At 55.7% G+C, this 21,973-nt stretch overlaps 6 protein-coding genes across 6 annotated transcripts; 4 read left to right on the top strand and 2 right to left on the bottom strand.

Moving 5' to 3' along the window:
• Positions 1–3,533: 3,533 nt before the first annotated feature.
• On the bottom strand, positions 3,534–5,473 carry BBK36DRAFT_1134692 (hypothetical protein). Its single transcript, XM_024892390.1, has 5 exons — positions 5,428–5,473; positions 5,225–5,344; positions 4,978–5,164; positions 3,686–4,919; positions 3,534–3,646 (listed from the first exon to the last, which is right to left on the bottom strand). The coding sequence occupies exons 3-4, from the start codon at positions 5,150–5,152 to the stop codon at positions 3,688–3,690; spliced, it is 1,407 nt and encodes a 468-aa protein (XP_024752483.1). The 5' UTR covers positions 5,153–5,164; positions 5,225–5,344; positions 5,428–5,473; the 3' UTR covers positions 3,534–3,646; positions 3,686–3,687.
• A 555-nt stretch (positions 5,474–6,028) lies between these two features.
• BBK36DRAFT_1113740 (UBC-like protein) lies at positions 6,029–6,959 on the top strand (the record flags this gene model as incomplete). The annotated part of the gene is made up of 3 exons (XM_024889947.1): positions 6,029–6,055; positions 6,128–6,207; positions 6,263–6,959. The coding sequence occupies 3 exons, from the start codon at positions 6,029–6,031 to the stop codon at positions 6,957–6,959; spliced, it is 804 nt and encodes a 267-aa protein (XP_024752482.1).
• A 1,471-nt stretch (positions 6,960–8,430) lies between these two features.
• BBK36DRAFT_1113846 (hypothetical protein) lies at positions 8,431–11,179 on the top strand (the record flags this gene model as incomplete). Its single annotated transcript, XM_024889958.1, has 4 exons — positions 8,431–8,576; positions 8,619–8,803; positions 8,959–9,183; positions 9,258–11,179. The coding sequence occupies 4 exons, from the start codon at positions 8,431–8,433 to the stop codon at positions 11,177–11,179; spliced, it is 2,478 nt and encodes an 825-aa protein (XP_024752481.1).
• An 882-nt stretch (positions 11,180–12,061) lies between these two features.
• On the top strand, positions 12,062–14,791 carry BBK36DRAFT_64574 (hypothetical protein; the record flags this gene model as incomplete). The annotated part of the gene is made up of 5 exons (XM_024898426.1): positions 12,062–12,093; positions 13,083–13,232; positions 13,327–13,789; positions 13,861–13,997; positions 14,062–14,791. The coding sequence occupies 5 exons, from the start codon at positions 12,062–12,064 to the stop codon at positions 14,789–14,791; spliced, it is 1,512 nt and encodes a 503-aa protein (XP_024752480.1).
• Positions 14,792–15,290: 499 nt separating this feature from the next.
• On the bottom strand, positions 15,291–16,769 carry BBK36DRAFT_1139238 (homogentisate 1,2-dioxygenase; the record flags this gene model as incomplete). Its single annotated transcript, XM_024893295.1, has 2 exons — positions 15,291–16,626; positions 16,702–16,769. The coding sequence occupies 2 exons, from the start codon at positions 16,767–16,769 to the stop codon at positions 15,291–15,293; spliced, it is 1,404 nt and encodes a 467-aa protein (XP_024752479.1).
• A 3,606-nt stretch (positions 16,770–20,375) lies between these two features.
• BBK36DRAFT_1134689 (hypothetical protein) lies at positions 20,376–21,566 on the top strand. Its single transcript, XM_024892389.1, is given in 7 exon segments — positions 20,376–20,523; positions 20,591–20,759; positions 20,823–20,870; positions 20,885–20,887; positions 20,965–21,150; positions 21,162–21,163; positions 21,210–21,566. The coding sequence occupies 6 exon segments, from the start codon at positions 20,636–20,638 to the stop codon at positions 21,363–21,365; spliced, it is 519 nt and encodes a 172-aa protein (XP_024752478.1). The 5' UTR covers positions 20,376–20,523; positions 20,591–20,635; the 3' UTR covers positions 21,366–21,566.
• Positions 21,567–21,973: the final 407 nt, after the last annotated feature.

The following is a 21,973-nucleotide window of genomic DNA, read 5'->3' as shown; positions in this document are numbered from 1 at the left end:
GCTCACTGGGCAAAATAAGCGACACCCTCGGTCATTTACGAGGAAGAGCAACGGCCCGGGGGGAGACGGAGTACTCCAGACGTGGTTAGAGGCTTACCGGCAATACGCGTATTATCCATGAGCATGAGGCAGTCAGGGCAGTGGTGAGGGATGAGCATACGATACGTGTACTTGTATGTGCCAGTGAATGATTGCACGAATGAAGCTGCCTCTAGACTATAGTATTACTAATACGCATCATCTGGCATCAAGGCAACATGATCAGCAAGGCGCTCCAGTACATACATACACCTATGACAGCCTCGTACCAACATCAAATCCTGACAGTACATGACATCAACTGTGCATGCTGCCTCGAGGGGACATGCTTGTGCGGTTGCATTCCGGCGAGCACGATCAACGATCTCGCGTGTGCACTCGCATCCGTCAGGGCGTGACGCTGCCATACTAATGTACCTACATACAAAGCGGCCACTGCTGAGGCACATGGGACATGGACTCTGCAGGGCATCAGACCAGCCGGGGTGTGCGTTGGCCCTTTTCATGGATCTCACTCCATCGTGGAAGCTCAGCACTATTACGAGTGTTAAAACACATCCAGGGATCGATTGCAGTGCTCACATCTCTAATCTCATCGGCAGGACAACGGCAACGGCAACAATAACAAACAGGCTGCCGCTTGTCGTATCGACGAAATCAACCACAGAATAGGAGTTGACAACCACTTTTAGCCTCCGCAGCAGTTACGAGTACGCGTATTGATCCAGTCCTTCGAAGAAAACTAGTTCTCTCTAGTCAACACGCAAAAAATCCCACCAACTGCGCCCGGGCGCATTCATTCGGCCGACACTCTGGGACGCTATGAGGTGAAGCAATTGGAAGCCCCACGAACCGAAACCCCGAAAGTGGGCTGCCGGCCCTCAGCCCGCAACGCCTCGTTGGCATGGATCGCTGTCGGGGTCTTGCAACAGCCCGACACCCCGCCAACCCGCCAACCCGCCCAAGGAGCCTGTATGTAGACGCCACAGCGGATCGATGGATCTCTTTGCGTTCAAGTACTTCGTACCTGTACCGTGGATCGATCACTGGTAAGCGGTGGCGTGGCCCAGAAGGATGCCATTTGCTCTTTGCTGGAGATGATTCTAGGGCTGCTGGGCGGGTAACGCCTACTTTCAAGCATAAACCATCGCCAAGCCATCTCTGTCGAGGAATACTTGTAGTACAAGTACCTAAGGGGTACAATATATCGATGCCTGCCTTTTCACCCACCCAGTTGAATTGTTTGAGATACAGGTATCAATATCCATATGCTCGTACTCACATGCCTTCATGTTGTCGCAGTTCCGCAACAACTTGGCGCCTGCAGGCTGCTGATGTAGGTAGTATTCCGGTCTCCGCAAAACACCATCTGAATCATCATTTCCCGGCGTTGATGGTACAAGTGCGCAATACTCCGCATCACGCCTCTTCTTTTGCTTCCACCGTTTTCTGTCTGCCTGCCTCCATCCTTATAAGTTAGAAGGCAGCCCGGGTGACGGACCGCAGCCACGGGCCCGGGTCGGACCCCGATACATGTTACCTCTTGCCACTGCAGCCTTCCGACTCCAACAGTTGTACTTCATATTGATGCAGATACAGTTTTCACCTCGCAGCAGCAGCATGATCTACCCATTGCGTCAAGGACTTGGCCGTTGATTGCAGATGATCGCTATTTGGTCGAACCCTTCCTTGCTTCCAAGATCTCAGACCCTTTCAAAATAGAGCCTTTGGAAATTTACAAGTTGCAAGCTTTTTCCCGAGACAGTCTTACATTGTGTACAGTTTCACTTGCAGCTTCTTCATCGTCATGCTTCTCTATTGCCAGCTTCGGCTAGGTAATTCTCCGTTTCGAAACAGCAGAGCTTTGGCGTGTTTCTTTGAATCGCACGACGGGCTCTTGTTTCAATCCCCCATTCCCGAAGAGTAGCATGCGAGAGGCGCCATCAACTGCTTGAGGATGCAAACACTCCTGATTCGATGCCCCATGTCAAGCAACCCATGAGTAGCAGATACACGTATGCACTCCGTTGGTATTGAATAGGAGATGTAGGCTCGATGGTGGATGCCTCGTCGTACAGGTGATGCCCAGTGTCAGACCGCAACATCTAGGCCAATATCAAGAGCCACCAAGTAAATGCACTCCTTCGGACTTTTTTCCCCCATAGACCGCATCCATTGACTCGTCAACTCGGCTCCTCCCCCTTTTTTTTCCATTTCGCATGCTGTACCCCATATCTGGGTATCTTGCCGAATCCTCGACCCCCCCAGCCAGTCACCTCCCATGCCCTCTCGTAACTCATCAGCTCCCACAGAGATAGGCCGTGCCATGTCCGCACGCCCAAATTCCGCTCCGCACTTTCTCCAATCTCAAATTCGAGATTGTTCCGATGCTACTTTAGATTCCGGGATTCTATCTTCGTACTCCGCCAACACACGTGTTTTCCCAAGCACACAGGAGACCTACTCTATGTTACCTATTCACCTACCTACCAGGTGCTTCTAGATGGCAACACCGTCAAACGATGAGCTTCTGATCGACATGCACAGACTAGATCTCACTTATAATGAGAAGGGACCGTCTTCTAGGCCCCTTCGACACTCATACTCCGAAATCCGTACTTGGCTCTGACTCAGCATGCTCACAGAAAGGAATAGGATCGTCAAGCCCTTCAACAAGAGCACACAGTTGGGGAACATCACGCAGCAACTACATCCCCCAGTAGTCGCACATGATCTACTCTTCTCTCAAGCGTCTCAAAGCAATGATCCCATTTACACTTCAGGTGCATCGTAGGGTATGATGATCACTGTAACCCCGTACTTTGGTTTGGACATACTAGTACCTATCTACTCACATGTAAGCAGCCAAGTATAGAAACACACGTAATTTTCCGTTCCAAGTCCGGAATCTGTGCACGCAACACAGATGACCCCCTCGCCTTGGCTCAAGATGGATGTCACTAGAGACTGAGATCACGCTGCGTCACTGTGGCGCGAGATTCTCGATGCTGTCCAGCTTCTATCAGATGCCGGTTTTCTCACACCACCATTCCGCTTGATATCACGATTCACAGCCCCATGTTTTAACCAGAGCCACGCCTTAACGTCTTGAGCACGAACCACGAAGCTGTGAAATTGTTTGTATATGCATATGTATCTTTGCAACCAGCAGAACTCTGCTTTGGATGGTAATACTACTCCGGGGTATCTGGTCGTTTTACCTCGCCGATGTATGACTGCACTATAAGCCAACAGGGAGCTCGAGGACCGCCCTAATGGCTCCCGTTTTACCCTATATCTACTGGTTTCTCCGCTGCCGTTCTCGCTCGTCAGAAAGTTCGGTCAAGGCAAGCGCTTGTATGTAGATCCAGATTCAGGGGACAGGCAAACACCTGATGCTACAGTATACGTTTTGACATTGAGTAGAGTGCCAGCTAGTCTCGGAAACGACATGACAGAACATCTCGATACTTGCTCAACATGCAGACAAATGGGTACAGGAAGCAGGTGAGTGGATATATATGTACTCTGCAGTCCGCTAACGGCTGGCGGTATGTCGTATAACACTAGCCATCTGAGCCCCTTACTGGCACTACACGCTGTAGTTTCGCCGCACGCTTCTATTGTATCATCGTGCATCTTGACATCTCACAGAAAGTTGATGCCCACTCCTAGCTGCACCCCTTTTGTGACCAGCTCCCCCTTTCTGACAATCACTGGCAAGCCAAAGTTGAGCTCAAACCTGGCTACCGGATGGGCATATACCAGCCCGACACCAGCAGCCAAGCTCGGGGGGCCGTTGAACAAATCTCCAACGGCATTCGCGATGCCGCTCCGAACTGCCTCACCGTCTAGACCCTGGGACGTGTCCCGGGACTTGAGCTTGTTCCTCAGCGCAATCAGGCGGCCTCCGTTTGCAAACAGCTGCATCCGGAGAGCAGAGTCGGGTCCCTTGTAGGGTAGAGGAAAGAGCATGTTGATGCTGCCAGCAGCAAACACGTCTCCGCCGGCAGCATCCCGGCCGTCGTGAGGGCCCAACCCGCCAAGCTTAAAGCTGCGGATATCTGTCGGGCCCCCCAGCAGGAACCGGTCGTTGAGGCGGCTCGGCAAGGCCTTACCGCCAAAGTCGTACCCGAGCGGCAGGGGATAGAGCAGGCCCGTCCTGAATCCTGCCCCAAGGGAGATTCCCGTCGGTCCCTTGACTCCAGGCAGAGGAATAGGGACGGCGCCACTGACCTCCAAGTCGCTCTTGGAAAAGGCAACGTCGCCACCCAGCGGACCAACGCCAGCCAGCTCCAACCCAGTCCGGACCATGTACCCTTGCTGTGGCAGCTGAGGGTTATCTCGCCTCTCTCTATAGAATGTGTGCTTGATAGCGCTCTTGATCGTGTCGCCAGCGTCTTGCCTGACGGTGGGGCTGGCATCGGCCGCAAGGCCAGTAATCTGCCGCCATGATCCTGAATACTCGACGGAATGAGTGTCTCGTTTGCTGTTGAGCCATGAGAAGCGGAGTGCCCCTCCCTTGACGACTTCCTCATGGGAGGCCCAGGGCTTCTCGACGGCAGAAGACAGAGCTTCCAACGAAATGCGCATGTCCGGGTTGCTCAGCACGGGTGCGCTGAGGTTTGCGCTGTAAGCGGATCGCGTGCGAGTTCCTGCCTTTGCATTCAGGGTGAGCATCTCGGCGCCGCCAAACATGTTGCGCCACAACAGAGAGCCGTATGCCGACCCCTCGCCATTTCCAACATCCGTGCCGGTTTGAAGCTTGAAGCGGGGTAGTTCGCGAAGACCGATGGAGATGTCTACATCGGTAGGACTCGTCGATGCATCCGCATGGCTCGACTGAGACAGGTAGACCTGCGGAGGCTCTCTCAGGATTTCTGCATCTCTCCCCGTTAGCTATTTGCTCGAGAACGGCGTCCTAGTGACCCTTCTTACGCAGCGCGCTGAGCTTTCCCGTAGCTATTTGTAGTCTTGACAGCACTTCACCAACGGTATAGGGAGGATCATTGCTGTCGCTCAGCAAGGGATTCAGTATGGGATCGAGGAAGCCTCGTCGAATATTCTTTGCGCCGGTGACGGAAACCTGATTGACGGTCATGGGCATCGACATTTGGTCCACCATCTTTGAAGCAACTGGTCAGCCGAGAACAAGACTCCCTCCGAGGACGCGGTTCGGCAATACCAATTGGGCTATCCTCTGCTCCTTGGCTTCGTCTTCAGCACTTTGGAACTCGGGCCTCGTTCTGGCCTCGCGCAGCACCTCGTCGGCGTCTTCATGTAGTTTATTAAAGTGGCTTGCGGGCTGGAGAGTGTCAGCAGCTGCCATGGGAGCTCTACAGACAGACGGACACGGGACACAGCGTGTCCCAACCAATGCTTGCTTACCGGCCGCCCAGAGGACTCTGAGGTCGGCGCCATTGTGTACGCCTCGGATCTGCACCACTCGCTGGATGCACGTTGTTGATCGCAAGATTTGGCGCAGCTAGTCCGGTGGTCGCGATGCTTGCCCGCAATTCACCTCGAACCTGTGGCTCGACCTCGCCAGCACCAGCCACGCGCATGTGGCTGACGCATACCTTAAGGTACACAGCATGTATTGTACTTCGGACTCCGGAAACTCTCGCTCTCGCCTCTCTCGGCCGGGCCTTTACCTGATGTACCTGATGTACTATCGGCTTAGTAAGGCGAACAGCCCCCGAGATGCCGACTCAACTGGGCTGCTGTCATCCGGCCTAATCTCTCTCTGTTTCATCATCGTCGTCCCTCGTTGTCTGCGTCCATTCTTCTTCAACGTTTAATCTATTTCCTCCCGCCGCCAGCGCTCCATTTTCAGCCTCACTGTATTCACTACTCAATTTCTCCAACCTGCTTCCATTCTCCGCCTTTCTTTCATCGCAGCAGACGAATCCACGGCGCACGCGATCCATCCATCCTTCTCCTTAGAGCACCCCATTCAATCCCTCTCCTTCTCACCAACGTCGAGACCATGGCCAGTAAAGCGGCGCACAAGCGGGTATGTGTTTTGTTTACGTCAAGCGCGACTTTGGTCACCTTCGGAAGCACCTATACTAACGGCTATCGCCAGTTGACGCGAGAGTACAAGTCCATTACCGAGAATCCTCCCCCATACATCACTGCCCACCCTTCCGAATCCAACATCCTCGAGTATGTCTCCCTCTGCCCTGACTGATCCGAGCGCATTGCTGACGTCGAACTGCAGATGGCACTACATAATCACAGGGCCTGAAGATACGCCGTATCACGGAGGCCAGTACTGGGGAACGCTCATCTTCCCTCCAAACTACCCCTTCGCACCCCCAGCAATCCGCATGCACACCCCTTCGGGGCGATTCCAGCCGTCAACCAGACTCTGCCTCTCCATATCCGACTTTCATCCGAAATCCTTTAATCCAGCATGGGAGGTGTCGACCATCCTGATCGGCCTCCTGTCGTTCATGACTAGCGACGAGATGACTACTGGTTCCGTCTCGGCGTCCAGCGCTGAGCGAAAGTTTCTGGCTTCGCGGTCGCGGTGGTGGAACTCTACTGGTGGTGGCTCTCAGGCAAGGGGAAACATGGCCACCAAGGGCAACGTCAAGGCTGGAGATGGCGGTGCCAAGTTCCGGTCGGAGTGGCCAGAGGTGGACCTCGAAAATTGGGAGTGGATGAGGAAACACAAGGTCGACCCAGTCACCGGCAACCGAGCAGACGGCGACAACGGCTCCTCTTGCGGGCCCCAGTTAGGCATTGCCGCTTCGAGTAGTAACCAGGCTCAGGCTGTGGTGGACGCCGTTGTCCAGCAGCGGGATGCCGGCCGAGGCTGGCTGTACCGGAACAAGCTGCTGGTTGCCGGTGCGGCGATATTCATATACGTGCTGATTGCCAGGCTGGTGAGCGGCAACGAAACCCTGGCATGATGGTCGAGGACGGTATGATGGAAGGGGGATGTGAATACTTGCGTTGGAGCAGCTCTGCTGCGATTTGGCGTGGTTATTTACAGAGTATACAACGACAAGGTATAGAGGAGACCGCCGATGGCAGCCTGTAGGCGGATATTTCACAAGAGGGGCGTTTAGGGTTCTCATGGGTTAGGTACACTCTGTCAGTAATTGCTCTTAAGGGCTCGTTCGGGTTGCAATTGATGAATCTTTTCATTCCATCATGGTCCTACATACATAGGTAGTAATTATCCATGCTTCAGCGTTTCTGGAGGTTTCTGGTGGCCCGGTCCGTCTTGGCTTGTGATGCTGTCGACGTGAATCCATGCCTGATGATAAGCTGCCGTTGGGTTGAGATTGGCCATGCACGGGGTTTGTTACTCACGGCTCTCCATTTGCTGCAGAGCATTGCCATCTTACGGCCAGTAGGATCGATGGTAATCTTATGGAGCAACGACTGGATGCAAATCATCGACTCCGTACAGGCAACTAGAGGCCGACATCAGGCCTGCTTACCTCTTACCTCAATCCGTACTGGGCCATACATGACCTTGCTGCAGTCCCAGCTTAGCACTTGAGATAAGCCAGGATACGTATCTAAGCATGAATGTTTAAAGAGAACAGATGCGTTCGACGAGACTGAGTTTCAGTCCCAAAGACATTTGACGTTTTCACAAGAATCCAAGGATCCAATGGATAACACACCCGCTTCGGGCCGCTGCCGGGAGCTGAGCCCAGCCATGGCCGGAAACAAACCAGAATGTCTCTCGAGTCCTCGTATGAAGTGACAGCAGGGCGAGTCCGAGATTCAGCCGCCAATGGCAAACGAACCTCGACAGGTTCTCAATTGGTAGGGATCGGTTCAGGTTGTCTCAGCTAATGCTAGCAGGCGGGCGATATTAGTCGTCCAGTGGCAGCTGGCGGTACAAGGACCGGGCCTACAGAGAGCTGGAGCAGGGCAGTGGAGGCATGAGGTGCAGCGCCTTGCGGCTGCGGGGGGAAAAAATTGCTTGCACGATTGATTAGTGGCATCACTCGCTGGCTTTCCATTGATCCCCATTTTTGGTGCGCCAGCGCGGGAGGCTGCCAAGGACTCAGAGAAACTCCTCTTTCAGCAGATCCCGTTCCTCTGCTCTGCTGCTCTTCCCCCCTCCCCCATCCTCGCTCTCCCGCCTCAGCCTCAGCCTCAGCCTTTTTGGCCCCCCTAAAGGCGACGCTTCTGGCATTGGACCAGCGCAAGTCTCGCATGACTGGACTCATGCCTGTTTGCCGAGATCTCCAGATTTGTCGTCCAGGTCTGGCGCGCGGGCGATCGGAAATCCAAGGCCTCCCCTGCCCCTCGCCGACCTGCGGATTCTGAGCAAGGGCAGCAACAACAAGGCTCAAGGGCTTCGATAGGCTCTCCCGTCTCCGCCTCAGCTCGATCCTTCACGTCGGATTCGAACTCGCCATGGCGCCGCAGAACGGATCCGTCAAGGCTCGCCGGCCGCAGGTGCCCTCCAGCAAGCAGATGCCCAAGCCCGTCGTTCCTGCGATCCCTCTGCCCTACGTCAAACGCCAGGCTGCGGCCGCAGCAGCAGCAGCTCCCGTGACTGCGTCGCCCTCGAGCAACAGCGTCGATGCCAATGCCAACACCAGCGCCGACGCCAACGCCAACGCCAGCTCGGAGGACAGCGCCCACAACGGCTCTCTTGAAGTGCGGGCTCCCGAAATGAACCAGGCCTCCTCGCCCACTCTGATCGCAGATACGCCACACGCCAGCGAGTCACTTTCGGCGGGCAGCCCAGACTTCAAGTCCGCTGCCAAGTCCGGGTTACACGAAGGTGAGTTTTCATGCATGCTCCTTCTGGGAGGGGAGGGGACAGAAGAGGGGTGTTCAGGGCAAGACGAGGGACCAGCACTCTGGGTTCCTGTCTTGTTCGCAACCATGGTGCAAAAAGGACAAAGCGTGGCTGACTCTTGACTCCAAACATGGTAGCCTTCGATTCGACCAAGGAAGTGGTGATTGCCAGCAGCAAACCCGTCGCACGACCGAACCAAGCTACCGGTAAGAACAAGGGCTCGACAAATCACACCGTACTCCCGACAAATGTGCAAGAAGCTTCTGCTCCCCAGGTTGCACAAGAAGCCTCTTCCAATATGCAAACCCAGTTTCACGGCTCTGCCATGAACGCTGGCCAGGAGGAACACAGACAGAGGCCAGGTAAGCAAGCTTTCAACTTGTCGCCTGTCTCTATACCCTGAGCCTTGGAAGCTAATGCTGATGCTCATCTATAGCTCAATACCTCCCTGTCAAGCTGGCCTCATCGCAGCCTCCTCCGCCTGTGTCTCCGACTCGATACCAGATGCCGCCGCCCTTTCAACCGTCTCATCGTCCGATGGGCATTGTGCCAAGCGGGGACATGTCTCATGGACCTAGGCCTCCCTTGCCGAATGGGCCGTCTCATATGCATCAAGCTCATGCAAGCAACGGTAGCATTCACTTTGGGGCTTTTCACGATTCCCAAAGCTCCTCACCGGCGCCCCCGCACTCTGGAGGTATCGCACCACCACCTGGTATGCCAATGCCAGATGGACGGCCGCATCCCATGATGCCTCCGAACGGAAATGGATTCCCACCAATGGTGCCGTATGGGGCTGACATGATGCCCGTTGCCAACTTTGATGGCTACGGCCGGCCGATGCCTTATGCGCCGATGGACTCTTACCCCCCGTATGGCAACAATCTAGGACCGTCGACGCCGCATAGCTACCACGACTCTCAGTCTTCGGCTCACCAGGAGGAGACGGCCATGTATAATCAGTATCGCCCTGGGGCTATGCCTAACGGCGTGGCGGTTGGGCCCAATGATGAGGCTCAGGGCCAAAATCACCAGGGGAGAATGTATGGGCTGCCAGACTACCCCCGAATGATGCCCACCCCCGGCCTGCCTCCTCATATGGCCCAGGGTGACAATGCTGATGGATTTATTGGATACTTGCAACAGCAATTCGCGTCTCCTGAGCTGGCCGACTGCACACTTGAACTTCGCTACACTGATGATAGGGCGGCACCTGTGAGGATCCCCGGCCACCGACTCGTCTTTGCTCGCAGCCTCCAGCTTTACAACTTGTTGCAAAAGCAGAACTTCCAGGCGTCCCCCAACGACCGAGCTCTGCAAACCATTCTCCTCGAGACGGGCAGCAAGTGGATCCGCTCGGATTCGTTCTACATGGCTGTTCAGCGTCTGTACGGTTTGCCATTGCTGCACGCTCCTCCCCCTCGGCGCGTTGGCATGGAGCCGGGTGACGTGACCGCCGCCGGATCTGTCAATGAACAGCTTGACTTTGCCATCTCCTACGCTGCGGCGGGCCACCTACTCGACTGGACCCCAGTCGTTCGACGTGGCTGTGAAGTTGCTACTCATCTCTTGACCTGGGAGACCCTGGAGCGGGTGTTGGAGTTTGCGCTGGAAGGTTATAGGGACAAGGGCTCTCACGAGATCTACCAGTATGGCAACGGATCCCAGGTGCTCCTCAATGCCGTTGTCACCTTTTTGGTTCACAATTTCCCCTCGCACTTCAATCTCGACACAGAGGCCACGGAATTTGTGCCATATAGCCGACTGCCCATCAGCCCGCCGCCACCGGCCAAAGACTCTCTTGACAACGATATGCTCTCAGCATCCGCTGATGGATCCTCTGTGCAGCTCGGAAAGGGACGCCGTCCTCAGAAGCTCAACGGTATCCAGTTTGGCGACTTGGCCTTTACTGAAGGCAAGAATCCGGCGGACGCAAACACGCCCAAGGCCACGCGCGCCGCTCAGCCGGCATCATTCTCGATTCTGTCTCGCATCCTGGTTGAAATTCCCTTTACTCAGCTCAAGATGATACTGGAATCCTCTGGATCTGGTAACGTCAACGGCTGGGCGAATGCGGAATCTCGTTACCGCATCATCAAGCTTGCCGTTGAGGAGCGTGAATCGCGCCGCCGCTGTGTCCTGGACGCCGTCTTGTCCGGCAGGGTTGCCGATGCCGAAGCCATCCGGGCAGGCCTCTGCAGTCCCGAGCCGAGGGACCTGGGCTGGTGGACGGCCCTGGGATGGCAGGAAGAGATGCTGCCCTATGGTAACCCGGATGGCCCAACCTTGGCACGCAAGTGGGTTCCGTTGATGGAGGCCCAAAACGGCCCCATGTCCAACGTGACCGAGTATCCATGATGGCCATGGCCGGTCTAGTATGATGATTCACGAGTCCTCCGTCACCGAGTTGACGACCCTTACACCGAGCATCTTGCATCACAGCTCTCAAAAAGTTTATTCAGTTTTGGCATGTTGCCTTTGCAGAAGAGCGTTGCGCTCTTTTACTTCTTTTTGACCAAACATTGGCGTGCATTGGTGTCATTGAACGCAATACGAAAATCGCCGGCGGACTGTTTTTGTTTCTGCGGATAGGCTACGCTTGGTTCGGATTTGAAAGGGAGGATACGGGATGGTAGAGCGCGCATGATACAAAAGGTGGTCGCTCAGCAATTGTGGAGGGTAACTTCTAGGATGGAGGTCCTCCTTCGCTAGAAACCCCGGACGCAGGGGCATATACAGCTTGCTACCGGCAGAAGAGCTTACTTTGATGAGTTCTGGAGATGGAGCTTGGTGGCAAAATCGCCCCTGTTCGGGCGACGGCTGAGTCCAGCCGTTATTCTCGGGGGGTTTTTGCGTGGATGCTTTGGGCATGAAAGGGGGTGGTAACTTGAATGGTGACCGAGAGATCTAGAAGTTGAAGGAAACGGGCGGAATGGCGACATTGGTATTGAAAAAGAAGATTGCCCCCAGTAGGAGGCATACGATAACGTTTGATGATTTCAAGGGCTGCTACCAAGTCGGCGGCTCGATACTATGGAATGCATATCTGTGGTGGTTGAGAGTCTGAGCGAGTGCCGGCGCGCACGTTGAGTTCGAGGGGAACGGGTGGCATTTATGAACAGGCTATGGCAGCCCGGCGATGGCGGATGAATCTCGTGAACAGGATGACGATTTGTATTAGATAGTAGTAGGTATAGGTAGGTAGATAGTATCTTGCCTTGCGTCCAAGGTAATACCATAATGATCAATTCTGAAGGGAGCGAGGTTTGGTGGTGATGGATGCAGTTGGGCAATGTAGGTACCTAGTGTGAAGTGTTCAAGCTCAGGGACCTTGAGCTTGAAAGCAGTGAAGTCATTGTGCATGTACCTCATACTTTGGCCTTGTGGAGAAGCCCTACCTCGCGCTGTCCACATGCACCCCTGTCACCTGTACCTGTACCTCGTCCAGAGCACGATCCAGCAGGTGCTCACATGTTGCCGCTCTGCCGAGGCTTTTAGCAGGGAGAAGAGGCACGAACCGAACGGGGCAGCGCTTTGGGCCTCGCAACTGGCTGCAGCATCTGGAGCCTCTCGCCTTCAACTGCACACGATCGATATCCGACATCCTGTCCCCGGTCTGGCGATAGCCTCAGTCCAGGGTCTTTTCTGTCTTCCCCTCGAAACTTGAGTCTCCTTTGGGAGGGGGCCAACGCTTTACGTTTGCGAAAACAAAACGATACAAGGGGGCAACAAGGAGTGCAATCGCGTTCTCTTGGGCGGTCACCGTCAGATCACCTACTCGTCTTCGTCTTTGGTTTTGGCCACGACGACGCTTTGTCCCTTTGTTGGGTGATCTTTTGGGCGTCTTCTTGCTCTAGGAGGCGTTGGTTTCTTCTGCTGCTGGCTGCTTTGCTTGGTGTTTACACCGCTGCAGCTTGGACTCGACGAACATTCGGCCGTTCGGAGCTTGGCTTCAACGGCTGCGTACGACAAGCCCCCCAGAAAGCGCTGTGGCGCTCGAACCGACGACACACACACCCGTCGCCATGGCATCATCAACGGCCACGCCCTCGCTCTCTTCGCTCCCGCCAACCCCGTCGACTCCCAGCGGCAAGGCCGTCGCCGCGACGGGCACCGCAGGCGGCGGCAGCAGCACCAGCAGCACAGGGCCGGACCCGATCCTGCGCAACGCCCTGCGGTACACCATCTCGCCGCGCGAGTACGCCGCCCTGCACAAGTACATCCTCTCCAAGTCGCGGGCGCTGCGGCGCGCGGCGCCCAGCCCGAGCAGCGTGGAGAAGGCGCTGCAGCCGCGCAAGGGGGGCGACGATTACAATGCGAAGGCGGTGCGGCATGCGCTGCGCGTGTTTACGGCGACGTGGATTGGGATGAAGGCGTGGGACGCCATTATGCGGAGGCTGGGGAACAAGGAGTAAGTCTGACCTGGTATAATGGATGATTGTCGTTGTTTGGCTAGGAAAAAAAAAAAAGGAATGGTGATAGCTGACGAGAAACGTCTTTGAAAGGTCAAGCGGAAGCGGCAAGAAGAAGCCCTTCTACAAGTCTCCCGCCCTGCGGCTCTCTCTCTCCCTATCGAGCATCCTGTTCCTCTACCGCTTTCTCTTCCGCTTCCTCACCCGGCTCCGCGCCCATCTCCTGGACCCCCAGGCGGAGCCCTTCCGGCTGCGCAACCCGCGGACGACGGCGACGCTGACGTCGCCCTTTGCGCCGGCCGTTGGCGCCTCGCTGGCGGGCCTGGCCCTGGGCATCTACCCGTCGCGCCAGATGCGCGTCAGCATCGCCATCTACGCCCTCTTCCGGGCGCTGGAGTTTGGCTGGAACGTGTGCGAGAAGGACGGCCTGATCTGGGGCGTCAGGAACGGCAAGAACCGCGAGCGGCCGTGGTGGTTTGGGAGCTGGATGCTGCAGCCTTTTGCGTTTGGGCAGTTGTTCCATGCGGCTGTGTTTGATCCCGATTGCTTCCCTTCTGTACGTTGTTTCCCGTCTCCTTGCCCTTCTTCCACATGGCGGGCGTGTTACTGACTGACAGCTCTTAACAGTCCTTTGGGGAACTCATCTTCAAAAACTCATCTACCTACCTGCCTCCGCGGCCGGAAAACTATCCCACGAATCTCAAGTGGCCATCACCGTCTCAGATTCTAGAGAACATTGCAGAGATGGCTCGACTCAACTGGCCGTAAGTGAACCTACCATTCAGGCTGTGGCTGCGTATGTGTAACACTCTGCTGATACCCTTACAGACCTTTTATATCTCCCATCCTGTTCCCTAACAAAGAAGTACTCCCACCCACGCTTACCGGCGTCTCGCCCCTGAGCTCGCAGGCTCACCCCCTCATCACGTCTCTCTCCTGCGCAACCCTTCACCCGTCCGACCCGTCCTGCGCGCGAACCTACCTCACCTTCTGGCTCAACTCCTTCCCGAGCATGACGCGCTTCATCCTCATCCTGTACTCGGCGCTGACCGTCATCCCCCGGTTCCGCAACCTGTACAACTACCCGTTCGCCACGATCCAGCGCATCATCTCGCAGGCGCTGCGCCTGTCGACGTTTGCCACGGGCGCCCTCTCGACGGCGTGGGCGTCGTTCTGCTTCTTCCAGCAGTACCTCCCGCGGCACGTGCTCGCCGCGCAGCGCGTCTTCCTCGGCGGGTTCCTGGCGGGGATGTGGGCGTGGGTGGAGCGGCGGCACGGGCGCAGCGTCTTCTTGTACACGGCGCGGGCGAGCGTGGACAGCCTGTGGAAGGTGGGCGTCAAGCGGCGCTGGTGGAAGGCGATGAAGGGCGGCGACGTGTGGGTGTTTGTGCTGGCGCTCATGGTGACGGGGGTGGTGTACGAGCGGGATGCAAAGGCCATCCGGGAGGGCCAGTGGCGGAAGGGGGTGAGTTGGTTGAGGGGCGAGGGGTGGAAGGATTGGGCGGTGGAGGATGATGGCGAGGATGAGGATGGGGATGAGAAGGACAAGGATGAGTAGGGGGGGTTGATGATGTGACGTTGTATGATATCTAAGGGGGAGGGAGTTGATATCTGGCATTTGGACGTGTTGATATCCGGCGTTTTTTTACCTTTGGGTTGGGTTTGCTTGTGTGTTTGATTAGGGGTCCCTTTCTTGGGGCGGGCGGTATGGTGATCTTGAAAGGGGTGTCTCATGCGGCAAAGCATGGAGACGCGGCGTTGCTGCCTCATAACGAGGTTTTGTAGGTTTTTGTTAGGTTTCTGTATGTTTATATAGTTATAGCTTGGATGAGTCTTTAGCTTGACGGATCGAGTTGTTTTCACAAATTTTTTCATTCTGGATGGCCCAAAGCTATATATCCTACAATACCCAGAGAGGAGCTCATCGATTCCCCTTATACAAAAGACGACAATGACAAAAAAAGACACCGCAGTCAAGCTATTACAAAACATTTCATGGTGACACACGCTTGAAATCACTGCAAGTCACAACCTCCCTTTTTTTTTCCGTTTCGATTTTACTCCGCCAAGTGACTCTTGACCTCCTTGCCAGCCGGCCTCGCCCAGTGCGTCTTGACGCCTCCCCAGCTCTCCTCGCTATATCCCTCCTGGACCTTCTTGCACGTCCTCAGCCCCCACTCCGTGACGCCGACCATGAGGCAGCTCTCGAACATGAAGGCGCAGCTGCCGGCGCCGACCTTGACGGGCTTGAGCTCGGCGTTGCGGGCGCCCTCGTGGCTGTCGGCGTCGGGCCCGTGGCCGCTCATGACGTTGTGCAGGCTCGCGCCGCCGGGGACGAAGCCGCCGGCGCCGCCGCGCTTGGCGTCGTAGCCGCCGCAGATGAGGCCCATAAACTCGCTCATGGTGTTGCGGTGGTACCAGGGCGGGCGGAAGGTGTCCTCGCCGACGAGCCAGCGGGGCGGGAAGATGACGAAGTCGGCGACGGCGGTGCCGGGGACGCCGCTGGGGGCGGAGAGCACGGTGAAGATGGACGGGTCCGGGTGGTCGTACGAGATGGTGCCGATGGTGTTGAAGCGGCCGAGGTCGTACTTGTAGGGGTAGTAGTTGCCCTGCCAGCCGACGACGTCAAAGGGCGTGTGGGCCTGGCGCGTGCGGAAGAGGGCGTTGTTGAGCTTGACGGTGACGTCGAAGTGCCGCCCGCCCTCGGAGGCCGTGGCGCCGCAGTCCTCGCTGAAGTGCGCGACGGGCGCCTGGAAGTCGCGGGCGTTGGCCAGCCCGTTGCTGCCGATGGGGCCCAGCTCGGGCAGCGCGAAGTGGCCCTGGTAGAGCTCGAGGGCGTAGCCCCTGGCCGGGCCCGACGACAGGCGCACCTGGTACTTGACGCCGCGCGGGATGACGCAGATCTCCATCGGCCGGACGAGCAGCCAGCCGAACTCGGTGCGGATGTCGAGGTCGCCCTCCTGCGGCACGATGAGCAGGTCGCCGTCGGCCGAGTAGTAGGCGGCCGTCTCGTCCATGCTCCTGCCGGCGGCGTAGACCAGCATGCCGAGGCCCTGCTTCAGCGTCGGGTCGCCGGCGCCGGCCACCAGGCGCATGCCCGACACGAAGTCGAGGTCGCGCGCCTCGTTGTGGTCAAACGGGTCCCAGCGCAGCTGGTTGGGGATGTAGCGCAGCTTGGCCGGCTCGGCGCCCTCCCGCGCCGCGGGGGACTCGGGCGCCGGCTGATACGGCGGGTGGGCGCACGAGGGCAGGATGCGGTAGAGCCACGTCTGCTTGTTGTCGTGGCGCGGCGCGGTGAAGGCGGTGCCCGAGAGCTTCTCGGCGTAGAGCCCGTAGGGGGGCTTCTGGGGGGAGTTTTGGGCGGTGGGGATGGCGCCCTCGATGGCTTCGGATCTTTGATTTGATGACTGGAAGTTAGTCTTATCATGGTGTGTATAAGAGAGAGAGAGAGGGAGTTCACGGCTTTACTCTAGATGGTTGTTGAAGCCATTCTGGTATCTGTAGCGCTCCTTGGTGGCGAACTCTGTGACAGGCATGGTGACGGTTCTCTCAATGCCTTTTGATGTATAAGATGGCGACGTGATGCGATGGGTGACGAGAGAGGATGCTGCTTGTCTGAATCGGTTCGCTGAGAGGGCAGCTCTTGGAGTGGTAGGATGTCCAGCAGCTGAGGCTGGTGGTGCAGAGAAGGTCAAGATTCAATATATATCACGGCACACGGGCACCGGATGAAATCCCGCCAAACGCCGAAGCTCCCTCCCTTCATCTTTTCGAATTCTGAGTAAAAGCTTGTCTCTGATGACGCCAGAAACGGTCTTTTGCTTGGCCAATTACGCACCAAACGAGGTGTAGCTCTGTGGATGGTTCCGATTCCGCCTCGAATCCGACGGTTTCTATCGGATCTTGGAGGATCGCGGCACAGCGAGGGTGACAAAAGTACGTGAGCAGCCGCTCCACGCAAACAAGCGCCGTCATGCACGGTCTATTATTGATCTGCCAGCTGCGCGGACAAGCCCCGCCCCCTCCCCCTTCCTCGATTCCCCCGCTTTTGGCAGCTCTGGTCCGGAACGGTTCCGCCGCTGGGAGTCCCGCTTTTGCCGTATGAGCTGGAAGCCGAGAGCTGCCCCGGTGAATCAAGGCTCGAGCTTTGGATGCCGCCGAATTGAACGTGAGCTGAGCTGATGCTTGCACTCGACGTATCGCTTGAGAATACTGCATAGAACAGTAAGGGCCTTCACGACCTTGACCTCTTCTCTTGTTGCTAAGGACGTAGTTCACAATTGGTGCATCATAGTGGTGCTCGGAGCCGTTTTCATCACGACCTGTTGAGATATGATGCCAGTATACAGTTGCATGACCACGTCTGGAAGTGAAGTCCAGCTCTGAAATAGTTCATTTCCCTCTCTTCTTGCTTCTTCTGTCCGTAGCCCATTCTCATTTGGTGGCAGAGATGTCACGGTAGGATGCGGTAGATGTGCCTTTGGCCCCCCAACCCACCTAATGTTTTTGGGTTCGAAAATCCTTCCTGTTGATCACAACCATTCGCCTCCAACTCAATGCATCGCCTGTGCCTCAAACGGCCAATAAAAATTTTCCCAAGGCGTCGTAAGGGATCCGTTGCGAAATGTGCCGTGTTCATGTCTGTCGTAGAGAAGGGAGATAGCCGTTAGCAAATTATCTAGGATAAGGTATGCGTATGCTGCTCAGGCGTACCGACGCTGCGGAATATCAGACAGACTTCAATTCTGATAATGGAGGTGGAGTGTGAGTTCTTCGGTCCATCGGTCCACGGCCCATCAAATACTTCAATCGCCATAGAGGAAAGGTAAATCTATCGCACAAGCGGAGAGGTTGCCGTCGAAAGGGCATATTGGCGATACAGCGAGGCTATCACGGGTGCGGAATGTGCTTGTTTTTTCTGAGAGGTACGTCTTCCCTTCATATCGCAATCCAGTATCAAAATGTCGTTTCCACGAATTTGTCTCGGCTTCCATCGATCAAGTGTACATGTTGACTGCGGTCTTTTTGGGTCACGCTTGTTTCACCGTGGTCTTTGGTTGATAAGGAACCGCTCGACGGTCGGAAACGGTCGTCGTGAGTTGTCGATGGCTCATCTCTGCGGAATCGTGCGCAGTCAAACGTTCGCCGGGCAGCCTATAGGGTATCTCGACTCTTCAGTAACTGAAGTCACATGAACAGCACTTGCAGACTGCATGAACGGGACTTGGCCGACCTCCACCGATTCGCAACAATGAGCTATAGGGTAATCTGACACTCGGTATATGCCGTCGGAAGACATGAAAGTTCGCGGGTGGGCTTCATCGAGGTAGGATGATTATGGCCGAATACAGCGGTTTATGTCACGACACGAGCTTCGTTTCGAACGCATGAGAGGGAGGGCCGCGCGAGTCATCGTCCTCAGCGGTTACTTTGACTGTTAGTACATGTGCAGAATGAGAACAATTAAAACATCAACAACATAAAGCTTTTGGGGGTTGTTTTCTTGAGAGTCTCCTTTTGTTCTTCGCTTCGGCTGTATCTATGTATCTAATGGTCTAGTGATTCTTGGAATAACAATGTGTGCAGGTTTATCGCGTCGGCGGGTTTCGAGTGAAATGCGAGCTTCGATTGACGGGGGCCGCCGTGGCAGGGGTTTTCCAGGGTTCATAGCAGGTTTTGGCGAGTCTCGGCTCGAAGCAATGTCACATAAACGGGAGAGCGAAGAAACATCGTGACGTGCAATCCATGAGCGTTATAACGTCTCTTTGTCTCGTCTTTTGTTGCGTCGCAAGGCTCCGTTGCAACGGGAGCCGTGGGCTGTTGTGATGACGCTCGACGGCAAAACACGCGATGCATCGTGCTATCACGGCCCACAGCGGGGCTCGGTGTGCAGGCCGACGGTCCCGCAGTAGGATGACTGTCTGGCTATCGCTGGAGCGAGGATTGGATGGACATGATGTGATGAAGGCGCGATTCAACAGACCATGCTGTCACAGGACGAGATTCAGGGGGGAAGTAGACGAGGAGATGCAGAGGAATTCTCCCTTCTTCAGAAGAGGAGAGGAGAGCAGAGGAGAGCAGAGGAGAGGGGAAAGGAGGCTATTTTGGATTCAACAAAGGCGGGCTCCAACATCATCAGCCGCTGCGGAGTAATAAGTGATAGATACCTACGGAGTAGTCAATAGCTTGATGAGAACGGTTGCGTTTCGGTTCTGCACTCTGACGCTTCTGCTGATACGAGTACCGTACGTCCTGTACTGTCCAAGTGAATGCATTGCATCGATTGAGCGTCTGACCAGCCGCAACAGCCAATCACCGCCGTCGTCATGCCATCTATGCCCAGACGGGCAGTAAAATGGCGCTGCACCACAGTCCGGATGCGATTCAGTCTGGGCCCATGGCCAACATCATTGGCCGGGCTGAATGGAATGATGGAGGGAGGGAGTACGTCACTTCCCTTTCCCACGGATGATTCTGAGACAAGGTGGAAGAGGGTATGATGCATGTACTGGATACCTTGCGCAGAGTGCAGTGGGCACCTCGCAGCCAAGTACCCGGATCCACTCGGAGAGATCGGCCGGAGACGGGGAGGGGGGCGATTTAGTCGCATTGGACGGCTGATATGAATGCAGTTCGTGATGCCACCGCTCGGCTTCTCTGCTCTCCCAGCAGATCCGGGAGGAAATGGATGGGAGACGATTGCCTTTGCGACCATAACATCAGATCCAGATCGCGGCACTTGTTGACCATGACCTCATCCTCATCTGCCCCTGATGCACGACTTTTATTTTTTTCTTTTTTATCTCAACCGGTACTCGTCTGCCAGTGGGTCACTTCCCCAGATTCTTTCCCCGGATTTTGGTGGATAGCACCTGCTGCTAGCGCTGCACGGTGATGCTAAGCCTAATCGGGTACCACCCAGACACAGGGCCCGGCCATCGCCAGCGGGAATCCTGCACAGTGGAAGAACGAATAATGTGGTATCATTGTCACGCGATCCAATTTGCCAATGCTCATTCCCCGTCCGGGAGAAGGCAGTTGCTACCCCGCCCGGGCCTGCCAACTGCAGTGCGTAAGGGACAGGCAATGGGATGGGATGCTGGCGGAAGCGAGTACGACCGTGCCTGTGCCTTCCATGTTCGCTGGTCCCCTTCCCGCTCCTTCCTGCCCTTTATCAGGCCACTGCTTCCCCTCTCTCCAATCCTCCTCTTCTCCTCTTTTCTCCTCTTCCTTTCACCTCACAACCCATTGACTCTTCCTTCAATCTTCCATCTACAACTTCATCAACTGGTGAGTGAATGCGTCTTGGCTCTTGTCCTGACAGCGACATTCTCTTTCTCACACACAGCCACTTCAGCTTTTGGATCCGTATTGATCCCAACACCACCAACCAGCCACCGCCATGTCTGAACCTCTCACCAAGGTCGATTCCGCCGTTCAAGGCCTGTCATCATCGCCGCCCAAAGAGAAGGGCCATAGGAGAACAAGCTCTAGTGCGGCTGGTGTCATGACCATTGCGGAAATCAGTAAGTTGCTCCCCGTATGCTTCCTGCGCTTCCGGCGACCAACCTGCTGACGCCCTGCCACAGACGAAAGCAATGCGCCCCTGGAGCTGGCTGTGGAGACGCAGCAGACTGCTTGGTATGTTTCCCCTACTGGTTTACCTCGTCTCGCCACGACGCTTGTTTGTCGCTCCAAACATGCTAACGCTTTGTTTGTTTCCACCAACCAGGAAAATAAATCAGCGGCCAAAGGACCTGGACAATGATCAGCTGCTACAGATTCCTCTGACGAAGCCTCCGCTCAAGAGCATAACGCTCAAGTTCCCCCATGGCAAAGAGGTCGTGGCTCGCAACATGAAGGGCCTGACAATAGGCGACGCACTGTCGGCCATTCACAAGGCGAACAAGAACCGAGTAAGCTCTGGACGCAGTCATACCTTCTCAATGAATGACTGGCTAACATGCTTGCAGGCTGATGACGAGCTTGACAACCCATATCTCAAGGGCTTCGCATGGGAACGAGGCGAGAACTACTTTGAAGTACATCTGCAGAGCCAGCCGGCGACGGGCTCGTCAAGCGGCGGCGGCGGCGGCAAGAAGAAGAAGAAGAACAAGGATGCGGACGAGTAATGACGCACCTACCCATCCCTAATGTCTGTTCCAATAGTTCCTTCAACTGTTTTTGTTTGGCTTCGCGGTTCGGTGCGAGTCGGCGCCCGGGATATTGCAACTAGATGTTGTTGGTCGGGGCATATTGCGAGTGCTGGAAGCATCGCCAATGTACTGAATTAGTCTCGGAAACGGAGTGCTCTGCGCTCTTAATGTATAACTGAACTCGTAGTCGACGTTTTGTTGCTACGTGATGTCTATTTGACTTGAGACTGATGCTCTGATCATCGTAGCGGCGCGTGGATTGTCAGCTTCCCCTCTTTGATTGTCGATGGATGCGGGGTCGGCAGCGATCGACGGGTTGTACTGCTGCTCTCGCGAGTTGAGTGTTGCTCTTCATACTGTACTTGCGTACGAGTACGACAAGAGAAGCACCGCAGCAGCCACATGCAGCATCTTCAGGAACGGTCCAATTGGGTTCATGGACGGCACTTTTAGCCTCACGACGGCCTGCCTTTGGGATTTCCTTATGAAGTATCTGCTACGAACCAAAATGCACCTTTACTTACTGCGATGAGCTGCTCTGTATTCGGCCCTGGGAGCTGTTTGTTTCATATGTCGGCTCTCCT

This window comes from Trichoderma citrinoviride (assembly GCF_003025115.1).
Source record: "Trichoderma citrinoviride strain TUCIM 6016 unplaced genomic scaffold BBK36scaffold_3, whole genome shotgun sequence".
Lineage (NCBI taxonomy): Eukaryota > Fungi > Ascomycota > Sordariomycetes > Hypocreales > Hypocreaceae > Trichoderma > Trichoderma citrinoviride.
The sequence above is the reverse complement of the archived record's forward strand: the minus strand, read 5'-3'. Positions and strand labels throughout refer to the sequence as shown.